The following is a 27,070-nucleotide window of genomic DNA, read 5'->3' on the forward strand; positions in this document are numbered from 1 at the left end:
CCACATATAAGGATTAGGTCTCAGTGAGTCAAGCTTCAACTGCGATTACCCGTCCTACCTATATCCATATCCACACTACATGTACGCCGACACACGCACACAACTCCAAATTACTCTAAGGCGACATCCACAATAATTTCATCAAACAAACATGCAATACAAGGCGTGCCTAGTAATTAACTATATAAATATATTTATAAGTGAATACATGGGCATGTTTTGAATATATAATAATATTGAAATTATAAATAAAATCAGTATCTACTCACAGATTAACTAGAGATCACTAAGACTGCTGGGCGGAGGAGGAGGGTTGACCTGATCACCTAAACAATTATATTTATGAATTTTTAAATATTAAAATAAAACAATAAAGTTAAATAGTCAAAAACATCTTAAATTTATGCTGAAAATCTGATAAAGTTTTTCCTGTACCTAGGACTTACCCAACCTGCAAGGCAACTTAAACAATACTTATAAATCTAATAGCCTCAGGTACACATCACAACAACATCATATTGCCTCTCCTAGACTGACCAAACCAATCAAAAATCATATAATTACACATAAAATAATTATTTAAAAATTTGGGATGTTACAAAAATAATGAAATCAAAATTTTGATTTTTAATTAATCTATTTTTATTGAGATTCAAACAACCACATCTTTTTAAGAATGATATAAGATAATGATTGATATTTCCTTTAAACCAATTTCTAATAGGTCTTTAATTTCATTTTTGAAATAATTCTATTCAAAAATTAAAATTGAAATCAAAGTTTTGATTCTTTGATCTTTAGGAACTAAACTTAAAATCAAATTTCAATCTCGTTCAGCTCTAAATGATTCTAGTTTTATTTAGTGTTTGGTTTAAATGAAAATTCATTTGGAATTCTTAATAATCAATTCTATGGAATTTATTATAACTAAATCAAATCATATCAAAATTGATAGAATTTGCTAATGAATTCTAAACTTAAAATCATATAAATTTCAAGTGATAAAATTATTCTCTTATTATATATTATTTTATTTTCTTTATTCTAAATACAAAATTTATTTCATTTGAAATGAGTTACATATTTAATATAAAATGTACCAAATAAAAAATTCATTCATAAATGAATTCTATCATTTACAAATCAAATGAATTTTACTATAAAATTGAACCAAATAGAGTTTTAATTTTATTTTAATTTCAATTTTGATTTCGATTTTAGTTTGAATATTGATTTTAACAAAAAAAAATATATAATTTTGATATAACCTTAGCAACAATGCACAGCCCTAGCCAGCTCGCACGTGTCTAAACTATTACAGATACCAACTTTCCTGTAAAAAGTATTGAATATCATTCAAGAAGTAATGAAAAAAAGTGGGCTAGGTGAAACTGAGCCCAAACCCAATACACAAGGGCTTCGATGATAATACCTTCACCCATGAAAATATACAAGGCGGAGGCTAGGGTTTTGCAGTGCACTGACCACCATACTTACCAAGTCGCACTATAAAAGTGCCTTCTAGTGCTGTATCGTTGGATCTGAATTCTGAGCGACTAAGCCTTTGCTCACCCGTCGTAAGGTATGCTTGTTTCAGCTATCTTGCCCCTATCTTTTGATCAGTGCTCTTGTTTTAGTGATGGGAACATATGATTATGATTTAAGTTTTGATAATGGTATTGTTTAAATCCATAATAGTACTGAATGTCTCTAATGATGATGTTTAGCTTAAAACTTTCGTTCTTCTGAGAAATTACCCATGTGGAATTCATATGGAGACCCGAACTGAAGAGACATCTTTTTAGGGTTTTATATATTTTTTGTATTTGGGATTTTTTTTTCTTTCCTCTTGGCTTGCCATTAACTGGGTTGTAAGTGGTCTGATAATTATAACTTAAAATGCTTAAAACCAGTAGTAAATGATCTTTATGTTGCCTCTGAGGATGATTAGTAGAATACTGATGTTCCATGCGGAAACTTTCTGGAGACCTGAACTGAAGAGGCTTGATTCTGATTTCTTTATTGAAATTCTGGACTATTGAACCTTTCCTTTTAGTTCATTTTTAGCTCATAATTGATCTTTTTTAGTACTTTTTTAGTAAGAGTTTAATCCTTTTGAAGATTTGATGAGGGTTTATCAATTTGGCAATTGAAGATAATGCCTGTGTCTTAGGTTCGTGTTTTGAAGCAAAACTAACTTTTGAGCTTTCGTAGTGTTGGTTTGATTGATTTTATATATCATTATGTCTAGTAACTGTCCTCCTCCATTGTTTGAGGACTTGAATTCTTCTACTTTGAATTGCATATTTTTGTCTAAGAAATTTCAATTTTAAATCTCAAAATTATATAGTACAGTTTTTATTTTCTTGTTGTTTCATTTATTGTTGTTTTAGACATTGAAGATCTTTTTTCCTCTCTAAAGATGTGGTTTTATAAACTTTCGTTCTCCTGAGCTTATAATGCTGAAAAATTGTGGAGACCTGAGCTGAAGAGTTTTAAAGAAGATCTTCAATGTCTGATCTGGTTATTTGTTATTTTCAATTTGCATTGTTTTACTTGCAAAGTAAGAAGAAATATGCCAATCAGTTTTCAAAAGTTGGAATGAAGAACTCCTTACTAATTTGTTGTCCAAAAAATGCCAAAATTATTTTTCAATTGATTCTTAAGCCTGTACAATAGTAGATTTGATATTACCTTTTCCCTTGATGACTAGCCCTGGTACATTACCATCTTTCTTTTGCCTTTTCAAATTGCGGATTTATGATACCTCATTATGTTTGTTTTATCGGACATTAATTTTTCTTTTTCTTGTGAAATGAAACCTGGGTTCTTATAGAATGATGATCCTTTTTCCCTGCTTGATGCATGTGTCATTTTTATCGTAAATTTGTTTCCTCCCTAATTAATTGTTTTATTTATTCTTTTGGCTTAGTGCTGGGGTATTTGTTGAACACAATCTTAAAAAGTGCAAATTCCTTTCAAGATGAGGTATTGGTTGATCTTTCTTTCATCTTTATTCAACTATCTCAGGTTTTCTATTTTAGAATTTCTAGTTGAGTTTTTATTTTATTTTATTTTATTTTGCTTACTTGCTAACTATCATTTGTTTTGTTTTTTGTTCTTACCATTTTTCTTCTCTCTTAGCCGACCAATGGAGGAAGAGGTAAGATATTTTTCCTCCCTTATATCATCTGTCTGCTACTATTTTTATTTTTTCTTATTTTAATTTTTGATTGAGTATACTTTTCTTAATGTGACCATAGCTGCTAGGTTTTCTGTACCACATTTTTAGGTTCCCCAAGAAATTATTTGCTAGTGCTGGTTATTAATTTTTGTGTGGTAGTTATGAATAATTCTCATGCTACAAAATTATTTTTACTCTTTGTAGTACATTTCATGGGAACTTTTAATAAGCTACTGTTTTGTTATTCACACACACAGAGCTTAGTTTGTAATGAAACTAACTATATTATAAAATTTATAACTTGAGTAATCTTTTATCTTGTAAGATTATAGATTCCATCAACAATCTTGTTCTTGTGTTATAGGCCAGATAGCACCAAATCATTTCTCTTATGCTTATCTGTGCTAATTGCTTCAGGTTAGCAAGAACGAGGAGGAGGAGTTTAACACTGGACCCCTTTCAGTACTTATGATGAGTGTCAAAAATAACACACAGGTAATGTTAAGTTTTATAGTTTCCAATCCTTGACTTTGGAGTTTGGACTACCATGTTAGGAGATGCCTTCTGTTTGAACCAGTTTAACCTCAGGGTGTCTCATTTGAATTTGATTTGCCTTCCCACACTAAATAGGTGCTCATTAATTGTCGGAACAACAAAAAACTTCTTGGTCGCGTTAGAGCCTTTGATCGGCATTGCAACATGGTTCTTGAAAATGTCAGGGAGATGTGGACTGAGGTTGGCTCTATTTAAGACTAATTCCTATTTATGGTTGTATCTATATTTAAACAATGCCCTTTCTTTCTTATTGGTAGTAAAATGCATTTTTTTTAGGTACCTAAGACAGGGAAAGGCAAGAAAAAGGCCATGCCAGTGAACAAGGACAGATTCATTAGTAAGATGTTTCTGCGTGGAGACTCTGTAATCATTGTTCTTAGGAATCCCAAGTGATGGAGAGCTGCTTTTGAAATCAATGGATCTTGTGGCTGGGTCAAGTATATTACTGTATCTGGAATGGGAATTGGCTGCTATTATCGGCACATTAAAACCTGATTTATGCAGCCTTTCAGACTCCACATCAGAATTTCATATTAGCTGTAAAACCAAATTGAGTTGCTCCTTGTGTAGGAAGTGTAGCTAACTTTTAGCCTCTTAATGATACGGCCCCTTGTTAAGTTGCGATTCCATTGTTAATGACATTGTACCTGTTCATTTTCTTGTCCCTATCGAAGTGTCCGGTGAATCTATTTTAATCCAGTAGGCTTTGATGTGTAGGACGGACCCAAGGTATATTTAGATCCAATAAATAAATGTTAAGCCTGACAGAAGTCTTCTTCTCCGCCTGATATTTTAGTAGAAGGATGTGCTTGCTGCCGTTTCAAGCGCTGCTAGCAAGATGTCTTGGGATCTCTTTTGTTTTCTATCATCAAAGGTGCTTCTTATATCTATGTTGTGATCATGTTAAAAGTCATACAAACGCATATGGAAGGGTCGGAGCAAATCTCCACTATAGCCAAGTAATCTCTCCCATGGAAGATTTAGAGAGTTTTAAAAAGCTTAAATTGGATCCTTAGATTTTTATTGATTTGGAGCTCGATTCAAAGATGATTTAGAAGATGTTTGGTTTGCCTTATAAATCAGTTATGTTTACTTATAAGTAATAAGTTATTGCGTAGATTAACGTTTGTTTTGCCTTATAAGTTAAAAAAATTATTAAAAATAAATAAGATGAGGGATGTGAGGAGGATGTTAGTCATAGGATTAAAGCTAAATGGTTGAAGTAGAGAAGTGCTACAGGAGTTCTATGTGACCGCAAGATTCTCAATAAGTTAAAAGGAAAATTTTACTATGCAATCATATGATCGGTCATGTTATATAGTAGTGAGTGTTGGGCACTTAAGATAAGAGTTGCGGATATGATAGTGAGTGTTGGGTACTGAAGAAGTCGTATGTGTCTAAGATAAGAGTTGTGGAAATGAGAATGTTAAGGTGGATGTCTAGTCATACTAGACTATATAAAATCCGTAATAAGAGTATTAGAGAAAATGTATGAGTGGTGTTAATTAAGGGTAAGTTGAAAAAAGGGATATTGAGGTTGTTTGGTTATGTGAAGCATAGATATACGAAGAAATGAGAATGTTAAGGTGGATGTCTAGTCATACTAGACTATATAAAATCCGTAATGAGAGTATTAGAGAAAATGTATGAGTGGTGCCAATTAAGGGTAAGTTGAGAAAAGGGAAATTGAGGTTGTTTGGTCATGTGAAGCGTAGATATACGGAGGCTCCAGTTAGACAAGTAGAAGATAGAAAGAAAAGAAGGAGTAGGCCTAAACTGACCTAGATGAGAGTAGTACAACATGACCTATAAATATTATATATTTCTGAGGATTTAACCCAAAATCGTTTAAAATAGAAAAAGAGAATTCATATAGTCGATCCTAAATTCTTAAGATAAAAACTTAGTTGAGTTGAGTTGTATATATCTTTTATGATAATTTTAACAAATTAAATTACTTTTAAATACTTTTTAATTAAATATTTAAATTATTTAAAAGTTATTTTTAAATAATTTAATCAAATAATTAAATACTTATTTTTAATTTAATTTATAAATTTAAATTATATATTTTAAATTAAAAATTAAAAATAAATAATCAAATCAAATACTCTCTACTCTTTCATTATTAAGTTTGATTTGTATTTAGTTATTTGATTTACATTTAACTGTTTAAGTTTGACTCACAATTCAATTTTTTTAGGAGTTAGAGTTTTACTCATCAATATTATTTAGTTAAATTATTGAAGGTTATAAATTTTTTATTAATTATTATTAAAATTCATTTAATATAATTAAATTAATAATTATAATGTTACCATTAGTTAAAATTTTTTTTGAAAGAACCATTAATTAAATTATAATAGTTATAAATTATATATTATATTTTTTTAATTATTCTTTTGATTTTATAATTATATATATTTATAAATTAATAATTAACTTATATATATTTAGCCATATATATATAACAAAATAAAATATAAATGAGTCTGATTATGAGCTTAACCAATTGAATATTAAAAAAAATTCATGTTGAACTCATTTATTAAATAAATATAAAAATAAGCTCAAAATTTAATTTATTAGGCAAAGGAGTTGGATCGAGTGAAGTATCACTATCAAAAGGGGCTTTAACTCATTTACATCTTAACGTTCGATCATGTATACGGTCGATCAAAGGCACGTGTCAATTTGTCAATGAAAGCACACGGTTTGGCCTTGGAATGACTCACCTACTCCTGCTTCAAAAATTGCAATTGCATCCGAGTTAGCATCAACACCAACCCGGTCAGTTAATTTAAAATTTTAATATATTCAATTTATGAATTAACTTTTGAAATGATATATTTAATAATTAATTTTTAGTCTTTTAATAACTTATCATCAATATTTAATTGTGAAAAAAATCACTATTTACTTTATATATTTTAATAAAATTAATTGCTCAATCATCCTATTTTTATAAAAAACATATTAGTTAGTTATTTTTCCTTCTCATCCTTTTACAACTAATTTATAATATTTTTGTGTCATAGTATTTAATGCTCTACAAGATACACACTTATTTATTAATTTAATAAAATATATATAAAAATAAATTCACAAAATTATTATATGTGTGAGCTCAATATGTTATTTTAACGAAGTAAAAAAAAAAATCATGTTTTAGTTTCTTAAAATTAATCTCAAGTTCTTGATTTCAAAAAAATAAATATATCATTCAAACTAATTCCAATAAAAAAAAATAAAGAAAACTCATCGCAATAGCCACAAGATGTTGACGTAGAATGGCAGTCACAATTTTTAAAAAATTTCTATAGCGGGGATTGATATATATAATAAATGAATTTGAATATTTTTACACAATAATCAATGGTAAGATGCTTATAAGATACAAGCGTTTTATTTTTTTTTTTAAGAGGAAAGTACATTTTATTACTTTGTATTATAGTGCTTTTAACATTCAAGGCTTATATACTTTGTTTTGTTGCAAAGAAAGATATATACTTTTGAGTCGTTAGCATCGTATGGACAATTAAGTATGACTGGTGTGGCATGCTGATTTCATCTCCATTGTTGACGTGGAATGCCAGTGATTTTATGTCACTTGTCATGTTGTCCTTAAACGTAAAAGGTTAAAAGCACGTGTCATTACTTTTCAAATAAGAAAGTTCAAGACCTCAATATTAAAAGCATAAAATTTTGAAAGTACATAGAAAAAAATTAGAAAATAGTGGGGAGAGAAGAAAAGGGAGAGAGATAAAAGAAAATTTAGGAAAGAGAGAGAGGCATATGAGAGGGAGAGAAACATAATGGGAGAAATGTGGAGAGAGAGAGAGACTCTTTCTTACCTCTCTCCATCTCTCTCCCTCTCTCTCACTGTGTGTGTCTCTCTCCATATTTTTCCTATTTTGTCTTTCTTTCTCATACCTTTCTCCCTTCTATTTGTGTCTCTCTCCATCTCTCTCTCTCTCATGCCTCCTTCTCTTTTCTAATTTTTTTTCATATATTTTTAAAATTATTATACTTTCACGTTTTAAACTTTTTTTAGGCAATTCAAGATATGTACTTTTAACTCTTTACATTTAAGGAAAACATAACAATCAGCATAAAAATTATTGATATGTCGTTAATATAGCCTTACATCAATAATGAAATTGACATCAACATGCCATATTAACGCCACATTAATAATAAAGTTAACGTCAATATAACTTATTAACACCATGCGGGCAATGGAATTAACATAAGCATGTTAATTTTACTGAACACTGTTAGTATTTTATTTTTATAGAATTAATAACGTAAAAATACATATCTTCATTTGCAACAAAATAAAGTATAAATTCAAAATACCAAAAGCACTATAATACAATAATAAAGTATACTTTTAATTTTTTTTATTGCCAATTGGCAAGTGAGTTTATTATTATTATTATTATTATTATGCACCGAATAGTCCTAATATGTAAGGCCTAACACGCATCTTGAAGCCCTTGTGCCTAAAAATTTGCACCATGGGAGGCAAACTGGCTTTGGTGCATTGACCCAAACATAATAGATATAAAAAACGATTTAAAAAATTAAAAAAAAGAAGAAGCGCGCATCCTCCACACGCCTTTGCAGCTGCAAGCCAATAAAAAATTAACCCAACTGCGCACTGGCGTCCACCCACTACATTTCCTTCTTCCAATTACAGTATGTTGCTATAATTGTCCTCTCCCCACTTTTCTTTTTTTTTTTATTTTTTTTATTTTTCTCAAATGGATTTAAATATTTTTAAAATAATAATATTTTATTATAATTAATGAGTTTTAGTTTAATTAAAGTCTAAAAAAAAATCTTATCATAGTTAAAAGGGCTCTACCAATTGATGATTCCCTAGACAAGCTAACTATGGGGCATGGCATGATGAACATTTGCATCTCAACAACTAAATTGACTTAGAATTGCACAAAGGAGTTGGATTCAACCCATTTTTGTCCTCTCAATCGGAAAGGAATCATCAAAGGTGTGAATGTGTAGATTATTCCAAATACTGAATTTAGATGATTTTTTTCCCCCTTTTCCTCATTATAATTTTCTTTCCTTGTTTACTCCTTTCCCAATAAAAGTTGACACCACCAACATGATCTTTATTGACAATAATATCTCCATCAACTTATCTAATAATTAATTATGATAAGGATAATTAAACCACTTTTCCAAATTAAAGTTAATGAAAATGATTCAGTTTAATATTTCGATTTAAATCGAAAACTGCACAATCATACTAAATAGAGTGCAAGAGGCCAATCAATCCTCTTTCACTTGTGATAATATTAATGCATTTTTTGTCATTGACATCGTTTTGATCTTCATTATGGGATATCTCGATAAATTTCTTATAATCTCGTGGACAAGCCAAAGAAGATTGCTTTCAAGAAAGTAAAGACTCGGTGACAAGAATCTATGGTGACATTTTGATATCCATGGTGATAAAAGAAAAACAACCCGGCCAATTTCTTGTCAAACAACTACATTTTTCAATTTGTTTTAGATTAATTCTTATGGGTCTTTTTGATTTAAATGGAAGAATAGAATTATTTTTTTTTAATGTGAAATTCATCAACAATTTTACTGAAAAAGATAAATTTTTATTATATGTATTAAATTAATAATGTTATTAATTTCAACAAAATACTATTAGCGTTAAACTATGTAATCTAAAATAAATATAACAAGATATTATTTCTTTTATTAATTTACGTATGAAAATAATTGAAATTTTTTTTTATTAATTAATAATTTGCTATAATTATGCCCAAATTGAAGTAGGAGAAAATCCTATTAAAACAGGTCAAAAATATTCAAATTAAATTAATTAATAGAGAAACTCAAATGGTAATTAATTTTGTAATAATAATTTTTTATTATTTGAATGTAGGAAATCAAATTAATTGAGGAGTAAATTTTGTATTATAATTAAAAATTTAAATTAAAATTAAATAGCAATTATATATTAGAACCATAGGAAAGATATAAAAGGTAAGTTAGTTAAGAGTAAAATTCTGATTATAATTAGATAATTAAATAAAAATTAAATAAGAATTATATATTACTAATAGGAAATATAAAAATTTTTACTTTTACACACTGTTGTAGAAAAATTAATAGTCTAAATGCTATATTTAAATTAATGAACAATTATAATTTAATTTAATTGACTACAATTAATATTAAATTTAAGTTGAAAACATTTAATCAAGTTGGTATGAATTTAAAATTCTATATGACATTACTAAAGAAAACTCTATTTACTTTATATAAATACATAAATATAAATTGTGACAAAAAAAAAAATCAAATCAAGAGATACTACTTCAAATTTTAAGGAAAAAATATTATTTAATCTACATATTTTAATAAAATTAACTACTTAACTTTTTATTTTTAAAAATATGTTAATTATTTTTTACTTTAATCATTTTAAATATTAATTTAAATTTTATTCAATACATAAAAATATAACTATATAATCCATTTATTTTCTAAATTTCAAACTATTTAATATTGCAATGATCATTTTTTATAATTTAAATATATTAATTAATTAAAATTTTAATTTAAATTTGATAAAAAAAATTAAAAAAATAAAAGAAATTAAGTAATTATTTTTTAAAATAAAAAACTAAATAATAGTTTTATTAAGATAGAATAAAAAAAAATTCCAAAATTAATTATACTAAAACGTTATCAATTATAATATCACTGGAAATGTACGTTATTTGCAGCTAAAATCCATTTGCAAGCAGTATATGCCACACATTACACGGGTTCCTTCAACGGAATCTGAGCCGCCACGCTACAACCCACAAGAAGAAAACAAAATCACACCTTTATTTACAAACAGACGAACAACTCATCATTATAATTCAGCTGAACGCTCCTGGCTCGCATACAACAAGTAGGTCACCGTTCTCCATTACCCCATACTTGCTAGCGGAAAGCCCTAAATTGTTGATTTTAATGGCTGCACCAACCCTAGGAAACTTAGACCACGAGAAGCAGAGCCTGCTCAGCCAGCACAAGGAGCGCCACTTCACCGCCGGTGAGATTGTTCGCGACATCATCATCGGAGTATCCGACGGTCTCACCGTGCCTTTCGCCCTCGCTGCTGGTTTATCCGGCGCCAATGCCACTTCTTCCATTGTCCTCACCGCTGGCGTCGCCGAAGTCGCTGCCGGTGCTATCTCCATGGGACTTGGAGGGTACTGTTAAACCTTTTTCTCCATTTTTATCTTTTTCCCGAAAATTTTCCATTCGAAAAAAAAGAGAGTTAGACTTGGAATGAAAAGCTTTGATTTCTAGTCCTTCGGCATCTGTGCAGGTACCTTGCGGCCAAAAGCGAGGCAGATCACTACGCAAGGGAGCTAAAAAGAGAAGAAGAAGAGATCGTCACTGTTCCTGATACAGGTTCTCTGATCAAAACTTTTGAAAAATTTTCTACTGATTCTAAAACATTTTTACGAATATGTAGAAGTTCAAGGAATAAATATGTGTTTAACGGAAGAGAATTGTTTGGAGAGCAGAGGCAGCTGAAGTGGCAGAGATACTAGCAGAGTATGGAATAGAGCCACATGAATATGGGCCTGTGGTTAATGCACTTAGGAAGAAGCCTCAAGCATGGCTCGATTTCATGATGAAGTAAGTCTTTCTACCTACTGCTTTCCTCTGTAGATTTGCCAATTCTTTTAAAATTTACTTGTACAGTTATTTAAACATATGTGAAGATTCATTTTATTTATTGATTTGAAACAAGATCTTTTCAAGGTTGGCACTATTTGATTTTCCATCCTAACAAAATTATTTCCACAAGCACTACTTTGAAAGTATATTTATTTAGGTATAGTAACTCAGCAATGAGTTATAGGAATTTTTCACTAATTTTCTGTATTATTTGTTTTTTACTTTTATGTATTTTAAAATAAATTATAAAATTTTTCATGTGTTTTATTCAACCCTCTATATTTATCATTCACTTTTTATCATCATTACATATTATTCATCATACTAATTTACTACGGCAAATATTTTTGATATAAAAATCTCATTTCACTCTTTAAAGGTATTAGAAACACTCTGTTTTCAAGTGAAGACAAACCGAAGTGGTCGATACTCCAGATCATGTTCGGGATATGCAAATTGCACTTGGGACTCAAGATTTGTTTTTAGTCTCACGTGATGATACCAACTTAATTATTTTATTTTTTTTATTTTTTAAAAAATATAATTTAGTCTTATATTTTTACTCTGTTACATTGTTATTTTTTTTATTAGTTAATGAATTTCTATTTAATCAAATTATTATTTAATTTTTTTTATTTTAATAAATTAATTAATTAGTTTTAGTGTTTTAAAAGATATTATTATTTAGTCTCTATTTAGTAAAATTAATTAATTTATTTATATATTTTAAAAAATATATTTTTAAATAAAAATAAAAATTTTATTATATAAGATTAAATTTGAATTTATATATATTTTTTACATTATTTAAGTATTTTCATTTGATTCCCTAAGCATTATTTTTGTATTTTTTTATTAAAAAATAATAAGTAATTAAGGCAATAATTTAAGAAAAGTGATTCCTAATAAAAAAAAAGACAAAAATAATGTAAGGGAATTTAATCAAATTATATTTGAAAAATTTTAAAAAAAATATATATAAATTATCATTTTTATTTTCTACACGACAAAATTTTTATTTTTCATATAGGAATATGTTTTTTAAAATATAAAAACTAACTGATTAGTTTAACTAAAATGGAAATACTAAATAGTAGTATTTTTCAAAATATAGATATCAACTAATTAATTTCATTAAAATAGAAAGACTAAATAATAGTTTGACTGGTATTGATTAACAAAAAAATTTAACTTAAGGACTAAATAATTTAATAAAAATAAATTAAATAATGTATTTTTTAAAATGTAGAAATAAATAGTTAATTTTATTAAAATATATAAATTAAATAGTAATTTTTCTTTTAAACCAACATATTTAATATAGATACTTGGTTTATTTCTCTATTCACATTTAATCATGAGCGATGCATATTAAGCATGTTCAGTTCCGCTTCATTAAAATTTTAGCTAAGAATCAGAACTGGAACCTAACCTTCCTTTGAATTTTAGGAATCAAACTTAGAATTAAATTTTGATTTCAATTCTAATTCGGTTCTAAATAATTTTAGTGTAATTCCAATTTTAGTTTCTATTTTTTTTAATTTCAATTTTAATTCTAATTTCATTTCAAATATTAAATTTTACACTTAAAATTATAACATTCTGGTATTTATTTTAAAATAGAAAATACAATATTAAATTTTTAATATGAAAACAATAATAAAAAAATATTAATATTAAAATAATAATATTAATATAAAAATATATTATTTAATAGGAATTTTATATTATCTTTTGCCTATTTCTTAATTAACTTTAAAAATATATATAATTAACATCTTATTTAAAAAAGTTAACAAATAGAAAATAATATTAAATTATATATATATATATATATATATATATATATATATATAATTTAAAAAAAATTATATAAAATTGATTCTTCGATTTGATTTCGATATAATTTTAATTTGATTCTTAATAAAAAAATAAAACAAAATTAATTTTTTTCTATTCTAATATGGTCCAATATAATTCTTCATTTTGGTTCAAAAACTCAAAAACTGTGCACAACTCTACTGTAAATGACTAAATGAGGCTTCCTTTTAGTCAAATGGGCTACTTAATACGTTCTCCCTAGTGGTTAATGGCTATGGCTGTTCAAGTTGGCAGGGGCATTGTTGCCCAGATTGCGAAGAGGTCACCCACGTGAGGAGATTGTTTTCTCTGTCGGTGAGACACAAGAACGATTGGAATTCTTGACCCCGTAAACAATGAAAATGAATTGGGAAATATGCTAAAACCGTGTAACATCATGACAAAACACAAACAGTTGTTATTGACCTTAAAAGTTTTAAAAGAACCATCAATCAAATGAAGGTTATCTTATTATATGCATGCAGGTTTGAACTGGGGTTGGAGAAGCCAGATCCCAGAAGAGCACTACAGAGTGCCCTAACTATTGCCATCGCTTACATTTTGGGTGGTTTAGTGCCTCTCATTCCCTACATGTTCATTCCAAGAGCTCAAGATGCTATGGTTGCATCAGTCATCTTAACCTTAATTGCGCTGTTGATCTTTGGCTATGGAAAGGGGTATTTCACAGGTAACAAACCCTTCAGAAGCGCCTTGCAAACTGCCCTTATTGGCGCCATTGCATCTGCTGCTGCATTTGGCATGGCTAAGGCTGTCCAAGCATGATCCTGCCGGTAATTGTATATTAGAAGGATTTTATGAGTTTCAACTTGCTTAGCGTGTAATGACAGCTGTGCTAGATAATTGTACTGCTTTTGGATATTTGTTTGATCATACTATTTACTTCAAAATTGTGGAATTTTCAAGGATTCTTAGGTTCAGCCAAGAATTTAGGCTAGCACCATATAAGGGGATTTAGTGCATATAAACTAATTAGCATGCCATCTGGATGTAATGCAAGACCACTGATTTAACATTCCATTTAATCGCAGTTAATAGAAATGAATGCGATAAAACTTTGAGCTATGAAAGAATTCAAATCTTTAGGGTGCACAGAAACTAATTAAGCATACAACCCGACTGCAATAAAAATTCAAATAGAAACTCATAAAAATTGAGCTATTGAAGATTTGAAATCTTCAAAGATTCAGTTTGCTAGTTGAGCATATTTTTCAATGTCCATCTGGGTGACCCTTTACCTAGTTCAATAAAATATACACTAATTATATGAGCACAAATTTTATCCCAAGGATTGCTCAACTATGGCAAACACCAAACAGGACTATACATGCCCCTACCACTTTTACGTGCCCAAACAAAAGGTTGAGAGAGAGAGAGAGAGAGATGTACCAACTACTGATAATATTTTACTATACCATGTAAGACTGCAGCATTTATGCAACTAAGGCAGAGTTGAACATGCAAATAAATTTTGTTTCATTGAACAATAACAACTACGGATTCATATAGATTTCAACAGTAAAATATTTTCATTTTCATGAAACAAAACTCTACTGCCATCTCTTCCACCAAGTGCAGTGAAAAGATCATGCAGCTATACCAAAATCTGCCGTGAAACAAACAAAAACAAGCATACATAAATCTACTTGCCACCATCAAAAAAAATAACCCCAATTACTTTCGTTTGCATTAAGGTAACAAATAAATAAGTTGGCCCCATCATAACTATCAAATAACTTATAATGTCCTTTGATAGGTTGGAAAGAAGAAGAGAACCAACTTACATTGTTTTGTCAGAATTTGCCCATGCAGAAGACTACATAATTTATCTATATAACAATTTTCTAGGTATTGTTCTAGTATAATCCACGTTTTTGGTTGATTTCTGATGCCAAAAGAGCCATTTGCTAGGTTCGAATTTCCAAGTTCTCAGACTTCTCTGAATGAGGCCCATGAGCCAGTGATTTGTACTCCAAGCTCTTAGATTTATCTATTTCTTCTGTTAGAAATCCAGAATTTCCTGATCTCACCATCTACTCAACCTGGGTTCCATGCACTGCTGTTCCAATTTCATTTTCAGTATCAGTAGTCCTTTCCGTGTCTTGTTTGGTATCATCAACATTCTGTAAGAAAGGACTGGCTAAAAAAAGCTTTTCCCATGCACCATCATCATATAATTCCGGTGGAATAAATGGGGCATGATTTTCAAACAAAGATGAATTTTCATCCATAAGCAATTTCATAAAATCAGGACTCAAGAAAGAATCTTTCCCATCAGAAAAAGTGTTAGATTCTTCTGGTTTTTCTGAAACCATAGGTGTAGGCATCTCATTCATTTGTGGTGGCTGGTACCTTATTATCATCCCATCAGAAGCTAATTGTTCTTCATCTGCACCTTGTTCCACTATGCTTCCTGGTTCAGCCATCCGCCAGTTGTTCTCTTTGGGGTGAAGCAACTGAACCAGAAATCCTGGACATTGCATTACCATAACTAAAAATGACAGCATCTGCTGCTGATTTTTTTCCATTCCTTGAACTTTATCTCTCAAGAGGAGTAAGTTATTATCTGCATTTTCCTGGTGCTGCCTAAGATTAATCAACTCCTGCATCAGTGCATTTTTGTCAGTCTTCAGATTCTCAATTTTCTTCCATAGCCCCTCATTTTCAGTTTTGCCAAAAGGCTCAACTGAGCTATCCTGCTGCTGCAATTCTTTTTGATTGACAGTGAATTGAGAATGTTTTCTTCTGGAGATGTTCTTTAACAATTGTTTTTGATTTCTGATAAATCCATCATTTGCAAACTCCCAGCGATCTGTATCAATTTTCCTGAAGCCCTGAAAATGTTTATAGTTACTAAATCTTTACTACCATAATATTATTTCAATTTTCGCAGTTAGCAGTCGCACATGGCCCACATGGCAACATATTATGATCAATCAAATACATCTGCAAATGGCATATGGTACAAGTAGTGAAAACTTTAGGAATTAGATAAATTTTCCTTCACTTAAGAAGTTTATAAGCTTTGAGAGGCCATGAAATTACTCTAGCAAAAAATTTTACAGATAAGTATCGGCATAAAGAGCCATAATTCTCATATGTTCAAATGAAAACAAGAACCTGAAACCGAAGGTCAAGAGCGAATGCACTGGCTATATTTTAGCAGGACAAACCCCAAATTAAATTTTTTATAATCCCAAATCATTGTCATGTTAAAAGAACATAATTGTAGAACAAAATCTGTATTGCATCTTATATAATCCCAAAACTTTCCTTCCTTCAGACAGAAAAATTCAAACCAAGAACTTCCCCAATCCCAAAACTAAAAACCGAATAAAGTCAAAGCAAAGCTTGTAAACCCTGATACCCAGTAAAAATTAAATTTCACAAAGTAACATTAATTAGAGAAGAAAATCTAAGAGGTTCAATTAGGATAATTTGAGGAGAAAATTTTCAATTAGGTTAATTGTTGTTTTAAGCAAATATATTTACCAAACAAACTCTTAATGAACTAACATGAGAAATTCCATAGAAATAACAATTGAAAAACATCAGTCTTCACAGTAAACAATGCCCCCAGAATGATTGTAACTTGTAAACATAAGTAGGTGGCTCCGCATCATGATTCTAGCCAACACTGATTTAGCTATTGTCACTATTTGCTTATTTCATCCTAGCCAGCCTGGTTTCAGCCAGGACTCCAAAAAAGCAAAATAAAAGAAAAAAGAAACAAAAATTATCACAACATTGATCATAAAACATTTATTAAGCAAACAAAATCTTGTGGATTCACAGCATAAGCTACATATCAAAACAATAAGCAAAGGCTATAATTTGAAGTAGCAGACTTTCTAAGCAGAAGGCAAACAACAAGCAATCGGTAGATCTTTGTTAATCCAAGTATCCAACAGTTAAGGCCTCCCACAAATTGATTCCTTAATCAAATGGGTGTTGGATGGTTGGAAAGGTATCCCTCGCTGATCCTTCCCACAATATTAAGGGAAATGCTTTAAGAAGATGATTCTAAATGCTGACAAAGGGCACTTGCTCAAAATTCATGAACCATGCTATTCACCTTAAGTTCCCAAAACATAAGAACAACTAAAACACAATACCTCTGTACTCTCTGCTGTCATCAACAACAACAATACCAGTGTTTGAAAGCCATGTGTAAGTTCTCAATACATTTCTATAATGTTCAAAGCAAGAGTGGATAAGTACATCTTCCATATTTTTGACTCCATCATTAAAATGCAACATTGATGAGAAATTAGCAACCTATCATTTGCAGAGGAGGATTCAACCTTTAGTTTGTATCTAGCATCCCCAGATAACATAATTCTCCTCACCAATTTGCTCAGAAATAGTCCACTCATTCCATGCCGTTACTAATTAGAAAACAGATGCATACTTTTATATCCAGAAAAGAAGCCAAGATAGACTTTATCCCTTGCATATTATAAATAGACAGTGAACATACTTATAAAACCACTAGAGATCAATATCAATGCAACACTTCTTCACTGAAAATTTGCGAAAAAAAATCAATTATCTGCTGACTTTAATTTTGATAAAAAAGAACTTCAACAACGAAAATGAGCAAGTTAGATACTTGTAGATTCTATTTTTCAATAAAATTTTGACAGGTACAGTCTTAATTTACGCAATTTAAAACACCCACATATAAATTAATCAAAAACCCATAAATCAACACCAGACCACACAACTAGAACACGCTAAAGCAACTTAAAATCATACAAAACGAAATTTATCTACCCACTAAAGCAAATAGAGATTATTAGAAAAGGAAAACTCACATAGATATTAAGCTGCCTGATAAAGCTAGAAGAATTGCTGTGCTTGAAGTACTTGGGCAGCAATTGAATAGAAAATTCAGTTATATCCCATATAATGAAGCTATCATTATTTTGGCTCCATGAAATAATCGAATTTGTGGACTCATCATCTACCATATCGTAGCATTTTTTAAGAAAAGGAGCCACTGATAGAGACCCACCATCTCCTGATTTCACCATGTGTTAATGATGGTTACAGAACCCACAAAATCAAGAGAATTCTGAGGCAGAAAGAAACAGAAAATGGGGTGTACCCTTGCAAAGTCTTTGGAGTCAAGCAATCATAGGATATACATACATGAAGCGGAGAAAGAGAACTAGAGAAGGGTATAACGGGAATTTGATGAATTGTACTGGTGTAATCAGCCATTGGCTCTTGCCACCTTTTTGACTGTTGGGTTTTTAACCGCGTAGAGAATGGAAGATTTTTCATTATGCACTCTGCGGTTGGGCTTTGTGCGATTCGTGCAGTGAGATATTTACAAGAACATTATCTGGACATTTTAAAAATTTTTATGGTAATTTTATTTTTTATAAAATAAAATTATTTTATTAATAATTATAATAATTCATTTTTAAAATTATAGAAATCACATAAATTTACTTAATAATTAAATAACAAAAACAATAAATTAAAAATAAATAAAATCCATACCAAATAAAAAAATTTATTTAATAATTAAAAAAACCACAAATTAAAAATAAATAATCCATACCAAATAGACCTAACTTAAGGATGTTTTGACAATAGAAGATGGGCTGAGAAGTGTATGGCCCATGCCACAGGTGGCAAGAAAACGTCACAGAAGAAGGTCTATGTCCAATCCAAAATATTATAGGATTGGGTGAGATGGGCTTTGGCCTTACAATCATTTTTTTATAAAGGACACACATGATGTTGAAATCATTTTAGACAATGAAATCTTAAGTTTAAATTCCAATCATAGTGAATTATTAAAAAAAAAAAAAAACTCTCCTTAATTCTTCTCCTTTTTTATCATTTTTTTTCAAAGTCTTATTTATTTAAAATTTTAACTATAATTCCTTTAATATACTTTAAAACAACAATGTTTCATGATGTCGACTTGGTTTTCTATTTTTTATTTTTAAAAAATAAATCAAATTGAATAGATCAAAATATATAAACAAAAAAAAAGAGTAGGGAAAAAATATTAAATAATTCTAAAATATATTTCAAAACGACAATATTTCATGATGTCAGCTCGATTTTTTATTTTTTATTTTTTAAAATTGAACCAAGTTAAATAGATGAAATATATAAATAAAAATCAAATCAAATATAGTAAAAACTAAATAAAAATAAAATAAAATTATTCTATTCTTTCAGTTTTTTCATTTGAATTGAATACTAATCCCCTCTTGTCAAGAAGATAAAGATTATGGAATAAAGGAATAAAGGTGAGTGTAGAAGCTTTCTCTATATGGATTTTATAACATGCAATCCAACGGCCAGCAAGGGTTCATTTATTACAACATCCAACGGATGCATCATAATCAGAACTAGCATAAAGAATAGAAACTTTATAAAGTTTCGTTGACCCGTGTGTGTTTGTGTTATATTTATAAAAAAAAAAAAATACATCAATATTTTTTTTATATAATTGAAGTTACACAATTTATTTTTAAGTTATTCTCACATTCAACCTTAGGTGAGTTGCTATCAACAAGCTCTTCCATGGCCTCTTTGAGCCTTTGTAAGCTAATGAAGTATGCTTCATGTAATTAACACCAAAATTTCATCCACAACAAAAAAATATACCAATCCGTCGCAGATGGGCTAGTTTTCGTCACAAAAAATTTTAACGACTGATTGACGATAGATACGTTTTCGTCTCTAAAACACTCGTCAGAAAATTTTGCAACCAAAATTCTATCTGTCGCTAATATTTAGCGACAGAATTAGCGACAAAATATGTCGTCACTAATATAAATGAAACTGATTTAATTTTCAGTTACTAGTGTCATCAGAAAAATGACGTCGCTAATCCGTCATAAATCTGTGTCTAATTTTATCACTAAATCTATCGTTAAAGTTATATGGTCTATCGATAATGCATAAATAATTTTTAAAATTTTAAATAATTTTAAAATTTCGTCGCTAATTCGTCGTAAATCTGTCAAAAGAGTAATATTATTTATTATTAAATTTATTATTTTTTAATTATTTTGTTATTCCTATAGAATAAATTAATAAAAAATCCATAAATAAATACAATATATTAATTATGATTTTTCTAATCAACATAATTAAAATGCATATATTCATAAAGTTGTAAAATAATTCATACAAAGTAGCTAATATTAACAAAATGTAAGTTAAAATACAATCATATTCAGAAAAAATACTATTAATATTCCGCACATAATAATATATTTAAACGAAAACATAAATAGCATAGTCAATTATCTAGATTATCCTATGGATCTGTGGAGTCTGAAGTGGTTGGATGTGAAGATGTTGTAAACTGAGTACCACCTGTGGTCTTTAACTCCTTTCGCACCTGGTCAAGTATTTCAGTCATCATCTCTGCCCTCATTCGTGATCCTTTTTCATCTATAAGTTGTTGAATTTTCTCTTGTGTCATCGCAGGCTGAGAAGATGACCCAGGATAAGCAGATGTGGATGATTGAGAGGTAGATGATCCACTTGTTTGAGATTTTACAGAAGACCCAAAACCATACACCCTTCCTTTATTAAAGCCTCTAGATACTTCTATCCACTTATCCATATCAAATATTGGTGGGGTTTCAGAATTAGAACCATATTTCTCCACAATTGCACTTGCATAATCTTCCTAAACAAATGAAATACAGTAATATCTTATTAAATGAATAGCCAACACACATAACCTTACATTATAATCTAATACAACTTAATGACAATAAAATTAAATTAGAAAAATATTGTGCTAAAATTAATATTTTCAAAGAAACTTACATCGACCCATTGTAATTTGCCATCAATGAATACACCATCAGCACCCTTTTTGGTGTGAATTGCTCAAAATACTTCAATCTTATTTGGTGGTCTACCTAACTTCTTTGTCTACAAAATAAAAATTATCGTATTGTGTAATCAACAAAATACACACTAAATAATTTTACAACCAACAAAATGCATAACTATAAATAAAAAATAACTTAAATTAAAAAATTATACCAATCGATCCTCATGAATCTCAATTTTGATTGAACCACCAGCATGTTTTGTAATTGACCCATCTTTTACTGTCATTCTATTAATCTTAGCAGATTGTGACTTCTTTCGCCACTCTGGAGAACTCCAATAAGCAACAAGCTCATTCCACACCTCTGCTTTCATCCAGTTTGGTCCTAGATTGTGCAAATAAGCAATATCACTTTTCTTGTGCTTCACCAACATTTCATTCCTAGCTCTGTTAAGAATATCACGAAATCTATCCTTCCCAAGCTTAACCCAAGCAAGACGCACATTCTGCTCTTCAGTTTCATCCCACATGTAACGACCCTAAAAATTTCATTGTTAGATGTTATAAATAAATATGACAATTTATATTTCAATCATCCAATAGATAAGTCATGTCAAACTAGAAGAATACCCTAAAATAACAAGTATTATCCATTAAAATCCGGCAGCATTTCAGCTGTTTTTCAAACATCTAACAACAAAAAGACACAACCTGTTGAAAAGCCACTTCTATAATAATCATCCACATCCATTAATTCACAACCTTCCCACCATATAAATTCAACATATTCAATTGAATTAATTTCAATATAAATAGGTAATTTGTATCTCACTTGAAATTTTCCAAATAGCTCATCCTTCATCTTATTGGGTATTTTTGCCCAAGATAAGTCATGCCAAACTAAATGAATACCCTAAAATAACAAGTATTTTCCATTAAAATCCAGTAGCATTTCAGCTGTTTTTCAAACATCTAACAACAAAAAGGCACAACCTGTTGAAAAGCCACTTCTATAATAATCATCCACATCCATTAACTCACAACCTTCCCACCATATAAATTCAACATATTCAATTGAATTAATTTCAATATAAATAGGTAATTTGTATCTCACTTGAAATTTTCCAAATAGCTCATCCTTCATCTTATTTGGTATATCTGCCCAAGATAAGTCATGCCAAACCAAATGAATACCCTAAAATAACAAGTATTTTCCATTAATATTTGGCAGCATTTCGGCTATTTTTCAAACATCTAACAACAAAAAGCACAACCTGTTGAAAAACCACTTCTATAATAATCATCCACATTCATTAATTCACAACCTTCCCACCATATAAATTCAACATATTCAATTGAATTAATTTCAATATAAATAGGTAATTTGTATCTCACTTGAAATTTTCCAAATAGCTCATCCTTCATCTTGTTGGGTATTTCTGCCCAAGTTTTCCATGGAGCTGTAAAGTGCATCTTAATGTCATTGGTTATTGAGCGAAAGACAGATATATCCAAGAAGCTGCACCATTAATAATATTTAAAGTAAAAAAACTTCACTTAATAAGAAAATTTTTTTTGTAGAAGTTTTGTTTAATTTATCTCAACCGTCTTAAATATTGTTACTTACACAAGGCCCCTTAATCTTATCATTTGTCGATTTGTTGGGTTTACTGGTGTTGGCTGCCCTAAATTCGAACCTCTAGTTCAAACTAATGATGATGACGATGCTGCTACTTGCCCCCCTAACTGTAATAGAGTAGGTGAAACTTGAGTATCCACTGGCAACTGTAGTGGCTCATGTCCTATGCTTTGGTCTTCATCTTGTTCATCCCTCAAAGACTGCATGGGTTGAGACATTGTGTCATGTCGACCTCATCCTCTACCTCTAGATGATGATATTCTATGAGGCATCCTGTAAAGCACAATATCCATAAGTACCAAAGAGCAAATAAATGCATATATGTAAGAATTTCATATGGATTACAAGCTATGCAAAAATAATAGCTTCACAATCACATATAATAATAAAACACAAAATTACACAACAACTTAAGTATGAAATAGTGAAATTACCCTTTTTGTACCATACAATAATGAAAATCAATCATCATCACTATCATCATCTTTATCGTTTTCATTTTCGTCTTCGTCTTCATTTTCCTCTTTGTCTTCATCTTCATCTTCCTCTTCGTCTTCCTCCTCCTCCTCCTGTTGCACTAAATGTTGCAATTCATTTTCATCTAACTCTACTATATGATTTGAATCAAGTAGCAAGCATGGATCATCAAGTTCAGTAGTTGGTAAAATTTCTAAAGGTCGAGAGATAACATCTTCTTGGTAAGCGACCTCATCAGAAGTAAACCCGTTATCACTTATATCAACCACCTTATGAATGTTAAATGTGCTCCTAGCTTTGGTTTTGAATACTGCACACCAATCACCCCTTGTTTTATTAATTGTAGGATATTTTGTGTAACACACTTGCTGAGCTTGATGGGCTAAAATAAATGGATCATTAGAGGCAAGCCTTGATTTGGGATGAATTTCTATAAGCCCGTACTGAGGATGGACTCTTATCCCTTTATTAGTGTCAAACCCAAATACTCCAACTGTAGTACCTCATTCAACAAACCATAATAATAACTTTCATATTCATTGTAACAACTTCCTTTCACTCAAACACCACTATTCAATGTTTTTCGATCTCTACCATAATCATGTGTATGAAATTTAAAACCATTCACAAAGTACCCCTTATATGATTGAACTCAGACGTCGTGGCCTTGAGCTATTTGGTAGATGCGCTCTTCAACTTCATTCTTCTCTACATATTCTTTGAACCAATTTGCAAAGTCTTGTTCCCGCAATTGTTCCAATTGTTGGTTATTGATATCTGGTATTATACCTCGTAAATGGTCATCAAACATCCTACGCAATAATTTGATCACTTATATGTTGTATTTCATTAATTAAAAAGAGGACACATGTTAGTTAGGAATACTTACTCAATAAATGGTTCGATCTCTTGACAATTCAACAATACATAAATATGAGCAGCAGAATAGTCCTCATTTGACATGATCCTTCTATGCGGTATTCGACCAAAAGGTCGACCTGAATGAGTGAAAATTGAAATGTGCCCCATTGGTTCAATGTTTCCCCCATCATCATTTCTTGGAACTTTATTTAATCTTGTTGGGATTTGTGGCTCAAAGTAATGAGAACAAAAGGTTGATATTTCCTCAATAATGTATGCCTCGACAATTGAACCCTCAACAGAAGCTTTATTTTGGACTTTTTTCTTTAAGTCAAAAAGGAACCTATTATTAACAAATTTGATTGTTATTTCATCAAGAAATATATATGTGAAATAAATAAAAAAAAAGGCATTTTTGCAATATTTACCGCTCAAATGGATACATCCAACGATATTGCACTGGTCCACCTACTTTGGCCTCATAAGCAATATGAATAGGCAAATGCTCCATTGAGTTAAAGAAACCCGGTGGAAATATCTTTTCTAACTTGCAAATTGTTTCAATAATGTTTTTTTCTAATATCTCAATATTGTCCACAAATAGTATAGTTGCAGTAATGTCCCTAAAAAAATGACTAAGCTCAGTTAATGCATCCCAAACTGCTTTAGGCAATATGTCACGAAATGCGATTGGGATCAATCTTTGCATCAATATGTGGCAGTCATGACTTTTCAATCCAAAAAACTTACAGTCCTCCACACTTACAGCCCGTGCGATGTTGGAAGCATATCCATCAGGCAATCTCAAATCCTTTAGCCACTGACAAATTATTTGTTTTTGTTCTTTATTCAAAGTATAAGTGGCTTTAGGTTTTTATACTCTACCATTATATTGCACTAAGTGTAATTCAGGACACTTGCAATAAACTTTTAAGTCCTCTCTTACTTTGGAGTTGTCCTTAGTTTTCCCATTCACATCCATAACTATGTAGAATACATTGTCAAACACATTCTTCTCTATATGCATCACATCTAAATTATGCCGAATTAAATTTGAATTCCAATATGGAAGCTCCCAAAATATACTCCTCTTGACCCAATTATGGTGTACACCAAATCCAGGTATTGTTTGCTTCCCACTAGTTGTCCCAAATACAATATCAGGTAGTGAATTTACCCGATTTTGTATAACATCACCAAACAAACGAGGAGGGGGTGGACTCCTTTCTATGACACCTTTTTTGAATTTATCTTTTAGTCTTCTGTGTGGATGGTTGAGAGGAAGAAATTGGCGATGATAATCAAAGAATGATGCTTTCCCACCATGTTGAAGAACAAAAGCTTTACTACCTTCCATGCAATACGGACAAGCCAATTTTCCATGTGTGCTTCATCCGGATAACATACCATATGCAGGAAAATCGCTTACTGTCCATAAAAGTGCTGCTTTCATATGAAAGTTCTGCGTAGTATGAATATCATGAGTCAAAACTCCTTCAGTCCATAACATTTTCAACTCATCAATCAAAGGCCTCAAGAACACATACAAACTCTTGCCAGGGCTTTTAGGACCCGGAATCACCTTATTCAAGAACATATAAGGTTTTTTCATGGCCATCCAAGGAGGTAAGTTATACACTGCAATTATTACTGGCCAACAAGAGTAAGGATTAGAACGTTACCCAAAGGGATTGAATCCATCAGTGCATAATCCAAGACGAACATTCCTAGGGTTAGATGCAAACAAAGGATAAGTGCGATCGAAGTGCTTCCATCCCTCACTATCAACTGGATGTGACATAGTCCCATCGGTATGTTGGTTAAAAGCATGCCATACGATGTGCGCTGCGGTTTTAGATGACATAAACAACCTTTGAAGCCTAGGAATCAAAGGCAAGTAACGTAACACTTTAAATGGTAGATTTTTTTGTCGAGCCATACTTGATTTCCTTGGCTTATACCGAGGGTGACCGCAAGTTTTGCATGATGTTCCATCACTGTTTTCTTTGTAATATAGCATGCAATTGTTGACACAGACATCGATTTTTTGATAACCAAGCCCCTGAGTTGACATCATCTTTTTCGTGCTGTAGAAGTTGCTTGGCAAGAGATTACCTTCTGGTAGCATGCTCTTTATTATTGATAATAAATTGTCAAAACAATTATGACTAATGTGGAAATCTAACATGCAATTTAATAGTTGAGATACAGCTGATAAGCGTGTATGATTATTGCAACCTTCCCATAAGGGAGCATCAGCATCATGTAACAAGCCATAGAAACTTGAAGCATTTGGATTTGGTTCCTCTTGTTCAAGGCCCATGAAACCATTTCTCACTCCAGCCATATCCTCATCAAAATTCATTGCTTCCATAACTATACTTCTATAATTATTTGTATCAGTTGGTTAAGTCATATCATCAATCGAAGTACTAGAAGTTAGTAAAGAATTAAATTCAGATGTGAAACCTTCACCATGCGCATCCCACTGAGTATATGCCACAACAAATCCAAATTTATACAAGTGATAGGTGATATCAATTCTTTGTAGGTATTTCTTGTTCTTACATTTAGAATAAGGACAACGAATCTTATCATTGGAGACAAGATCCACTTGTGCATAGGCAAAATTTAAAAAATACTCCACCCCAACCTCAAATTCAGGATTAAGGAAGCCATTGACATCTAATCGCTTATACATCTAACTACTATCTACAGACATGATATATATTTTCTGAAATTCAAACAAAAGTGGAAACAATAATTAAAAATTAAAAAATAAATTAGCAACAAAAAAAATAGAGGGTTGATAATATATTTGGATTAACACAAATTGAGCATTCATATTTATATATGTGTGTGTTTGGTGAATTAGGAACTTTTGGTGAAGTAGGAAATTGAAATTTAAGAATATTTTAAT

The 27,070-nt window shown here is 30.4% G+C and overlaps 4 protein-coding genes and 3 non-coding genes across 7 annotated transcripts; 5 read left to right on the forward strand and 2 right to left on the reverse strand.

The window, feature by feature from the left end:
* The first annotated feature begins 1,413 nt into the window (after positions 1-1,413).
* LOC110633115 (uncharacterized) lies at positions 1,414-4,396 on the forward strand. The gene is made up of 6 exons (XM_021781597.2): positions 1,414-1,582; positions 2,933-2,988; positions 3,145-3,163; positions 3,602-3,679; positions 3,815-3,919; positions 4,016-4,396. The coding sequence occupies exons 2-6, from the start codon at positions 2,984-2,986 to the stop codon at positions 4,130-4,132; spliced, it is 324 nt and encodes a 107-aa protein (XP_021637289.1). The 5' UTR covers positions 1,414-1,582; positions 2,933-2,983; the 3' UTR covers positions 4,133-4,396.
* Positions 1,707-1,795, forward strand: LOC131174333 (small nucleolar RNA Z159/U59). The gene has a single exon (XR_009144581.1). It is a non-coding gene; the product is annotated as a small nucleolar RNA Z159/U59 (small nucleolar RNA).
* On the forward strand, positions 1,934-2,004 carry LOC131174335 (small nucleolar RNA Z159/U59). Its single transcript, XR_009144583.1, has one exon. It is a non-coding gene; the product is annotated as a small nucleolar RNA Z159/U59 (small nucleolar RNA).
* On the forward strand, positions 2,413-2,495 carry LOC131174334 (small nucleolar RNA Z159/U59). Its single transcript, XR_009144582.1, has one exon. It is a non-coding gene; the product is annotated as a small nucleolar RNA Z159/U59 (small nucleolar RNA).
* A 6,145-nt stretch (positions 4,397-10,541) lies between the features above and the next one.
* LOC110633108 (vacuolar iron transporter 1) lies at positions 10,542-14,246 on the forward strand. The gene is made up of 4 exons (XM_021781584.2): positions 10,542-10,992; positions 11,112-11,197; positions 11,314-11,428; positions 13,816-14,246. Exons 1-4 carry the CDS (start codon positions 10,751-10,753, stop codon positions 14,111-14,113), a joined length of 741 nt encoding a protein of 246 aa, XP_021637276.2. The 5' UTR covers positions 10,542-10,750; the 3' UTR covers positions 14,114-14,246.
* Positions 14,247-15,005: 759 nt separating this feature from the next.
* LOC110633091 (heat stress transcription factor A-8) lies at positions 15,006-18,532 on the reverse strand. Its single transcript, XM_021781564.2, has 2 exons — positions 18,166-18,532; positions 15,006-16,182 (listed from the first exon to the last, which is right to left on the reverse strand). Exons 1-2 carry the CDS (start codon positions 18,382-18,384, stop codon positions 15,382-15,384), a joined length of 1,020 nt encoding a protein of 339 aa, XP_021637256.2. The 5' UTR covers positions 18,385-18,532; the 3' UTR covers positions 15,006-15,381.
* Positions 18,533-20,642: 2,110 nt separating this feature from the next.
* LOC110632038 (uncharacterized) lies at positions 20,643-23,030 on the reverse strand. Its single transcript, XM_058137113.1, has 4 exons — positions 22,912-23,030; positions 22,569-22,692; positions 21,386-21,712; positions 20,643-21,020 (listed from the first exon to the last, which is right to left on the reverse strand). Exons 1-4 carry the CDS (start codon positions 23,028-23,030, stop codon positions 20,643-20,645), a joined length of 948 nt encoding a protein of 315 aa, XP_057993096.1.
* Positions 23,031-27,070: the final 4,040 nt, after the last annotated feature.

This window comes from Hevea brasiliensis, chromosome 15 (genome assembly GCF_030052815.1).
Source record: "Hevea brasiliensis isolate MT/VB/25A 57/8 chromosome 15, ASM3005281v1, whole genome shotgun sequence".
NCBI lineage: Eukaryota > Viridiplantae > Streptophyta > Magnoliopsida > Malpighiales > Euphorbiaceae > Hevea > Hevea brasiliensis.

Excerpts from the sequence above, each read along its gene's own strand:
- LOC110633115 (XM_021781597.2), top strand. Across the intron at positions 3,680-3,814 it reads GTGTCAAAAATAACACACAG|GTGCTCATTAATTGTCGGAA; the intron begins GTAATGTTAAGT and ends CACACTAAATAG. Across the intron at positions 3,920-4,015 it reads TCAGGGAGATGTGGACTGAG|GTACCTAAGACAGGGAAAGG; the intron begins GTTGGCTCTATT and ends CATTTTTTTTAG.
- LOC110633108 (XM_021781584.2), top strand. The coding sequence starts at position 10,751 with ATGGCTGCACCAACCCTAGGAAACTTAGACCACGAGAAGCAGAGCCTG. Across the intron at positions 10,993-11,111 it reads ATCTCCATGGGACTTGGAGG|GTACCTTGCGGCCAAAAGCG; the intron begins GTACTGTTAAAC and ends GCATCTGTGCAG. Across the intron at positions 11,429-13,815 it reads TGGCTCGATTTCATGATGAA|GTTTGAACTGGGGTTGGAGA; the intron begins GTAAGTCTTTCT and ends ATATGCATGCAG.
- LOC110633091 (XM_021781564.2), bottom strand. The coding sequence starts at position 18,384 with ATGGTGAAATCAGGAGATGGTGGGTCTCTATCAGTGGCTCCTTTTCTT. Across the intron at positions 16,183-18,165 it reads TCAGGCAGCTTAATATCTAT|GGCTTCAGGAAAATTGATAC; the intron begins GTGAGTTTTCCT and ends AAACATTTTCAG.
- LOC110632038 (XM_058137113.1), bottom strand. The coding sequence starts at position 23,030 with ATGTCTCAACCCATGCAGTCTTTGAGGGATGAACAAGATGAAGACCAA. Across the intron at positions 22,693-22,911 it reads ACTCTATTACAGTTAGGGGG|CTTCTTGGATATATCTGTCT; the intron begins GCAAGTAGCAGC and ends TTAATGGTGCAG. Across the intron at positions 21,021-21,385 it reads AGATTCATGAGGATCGATTG|GAAGATTATGCAAGTGCAAT; the intron begins GTATAATTTTTT and ends TCATTTGTTTAG.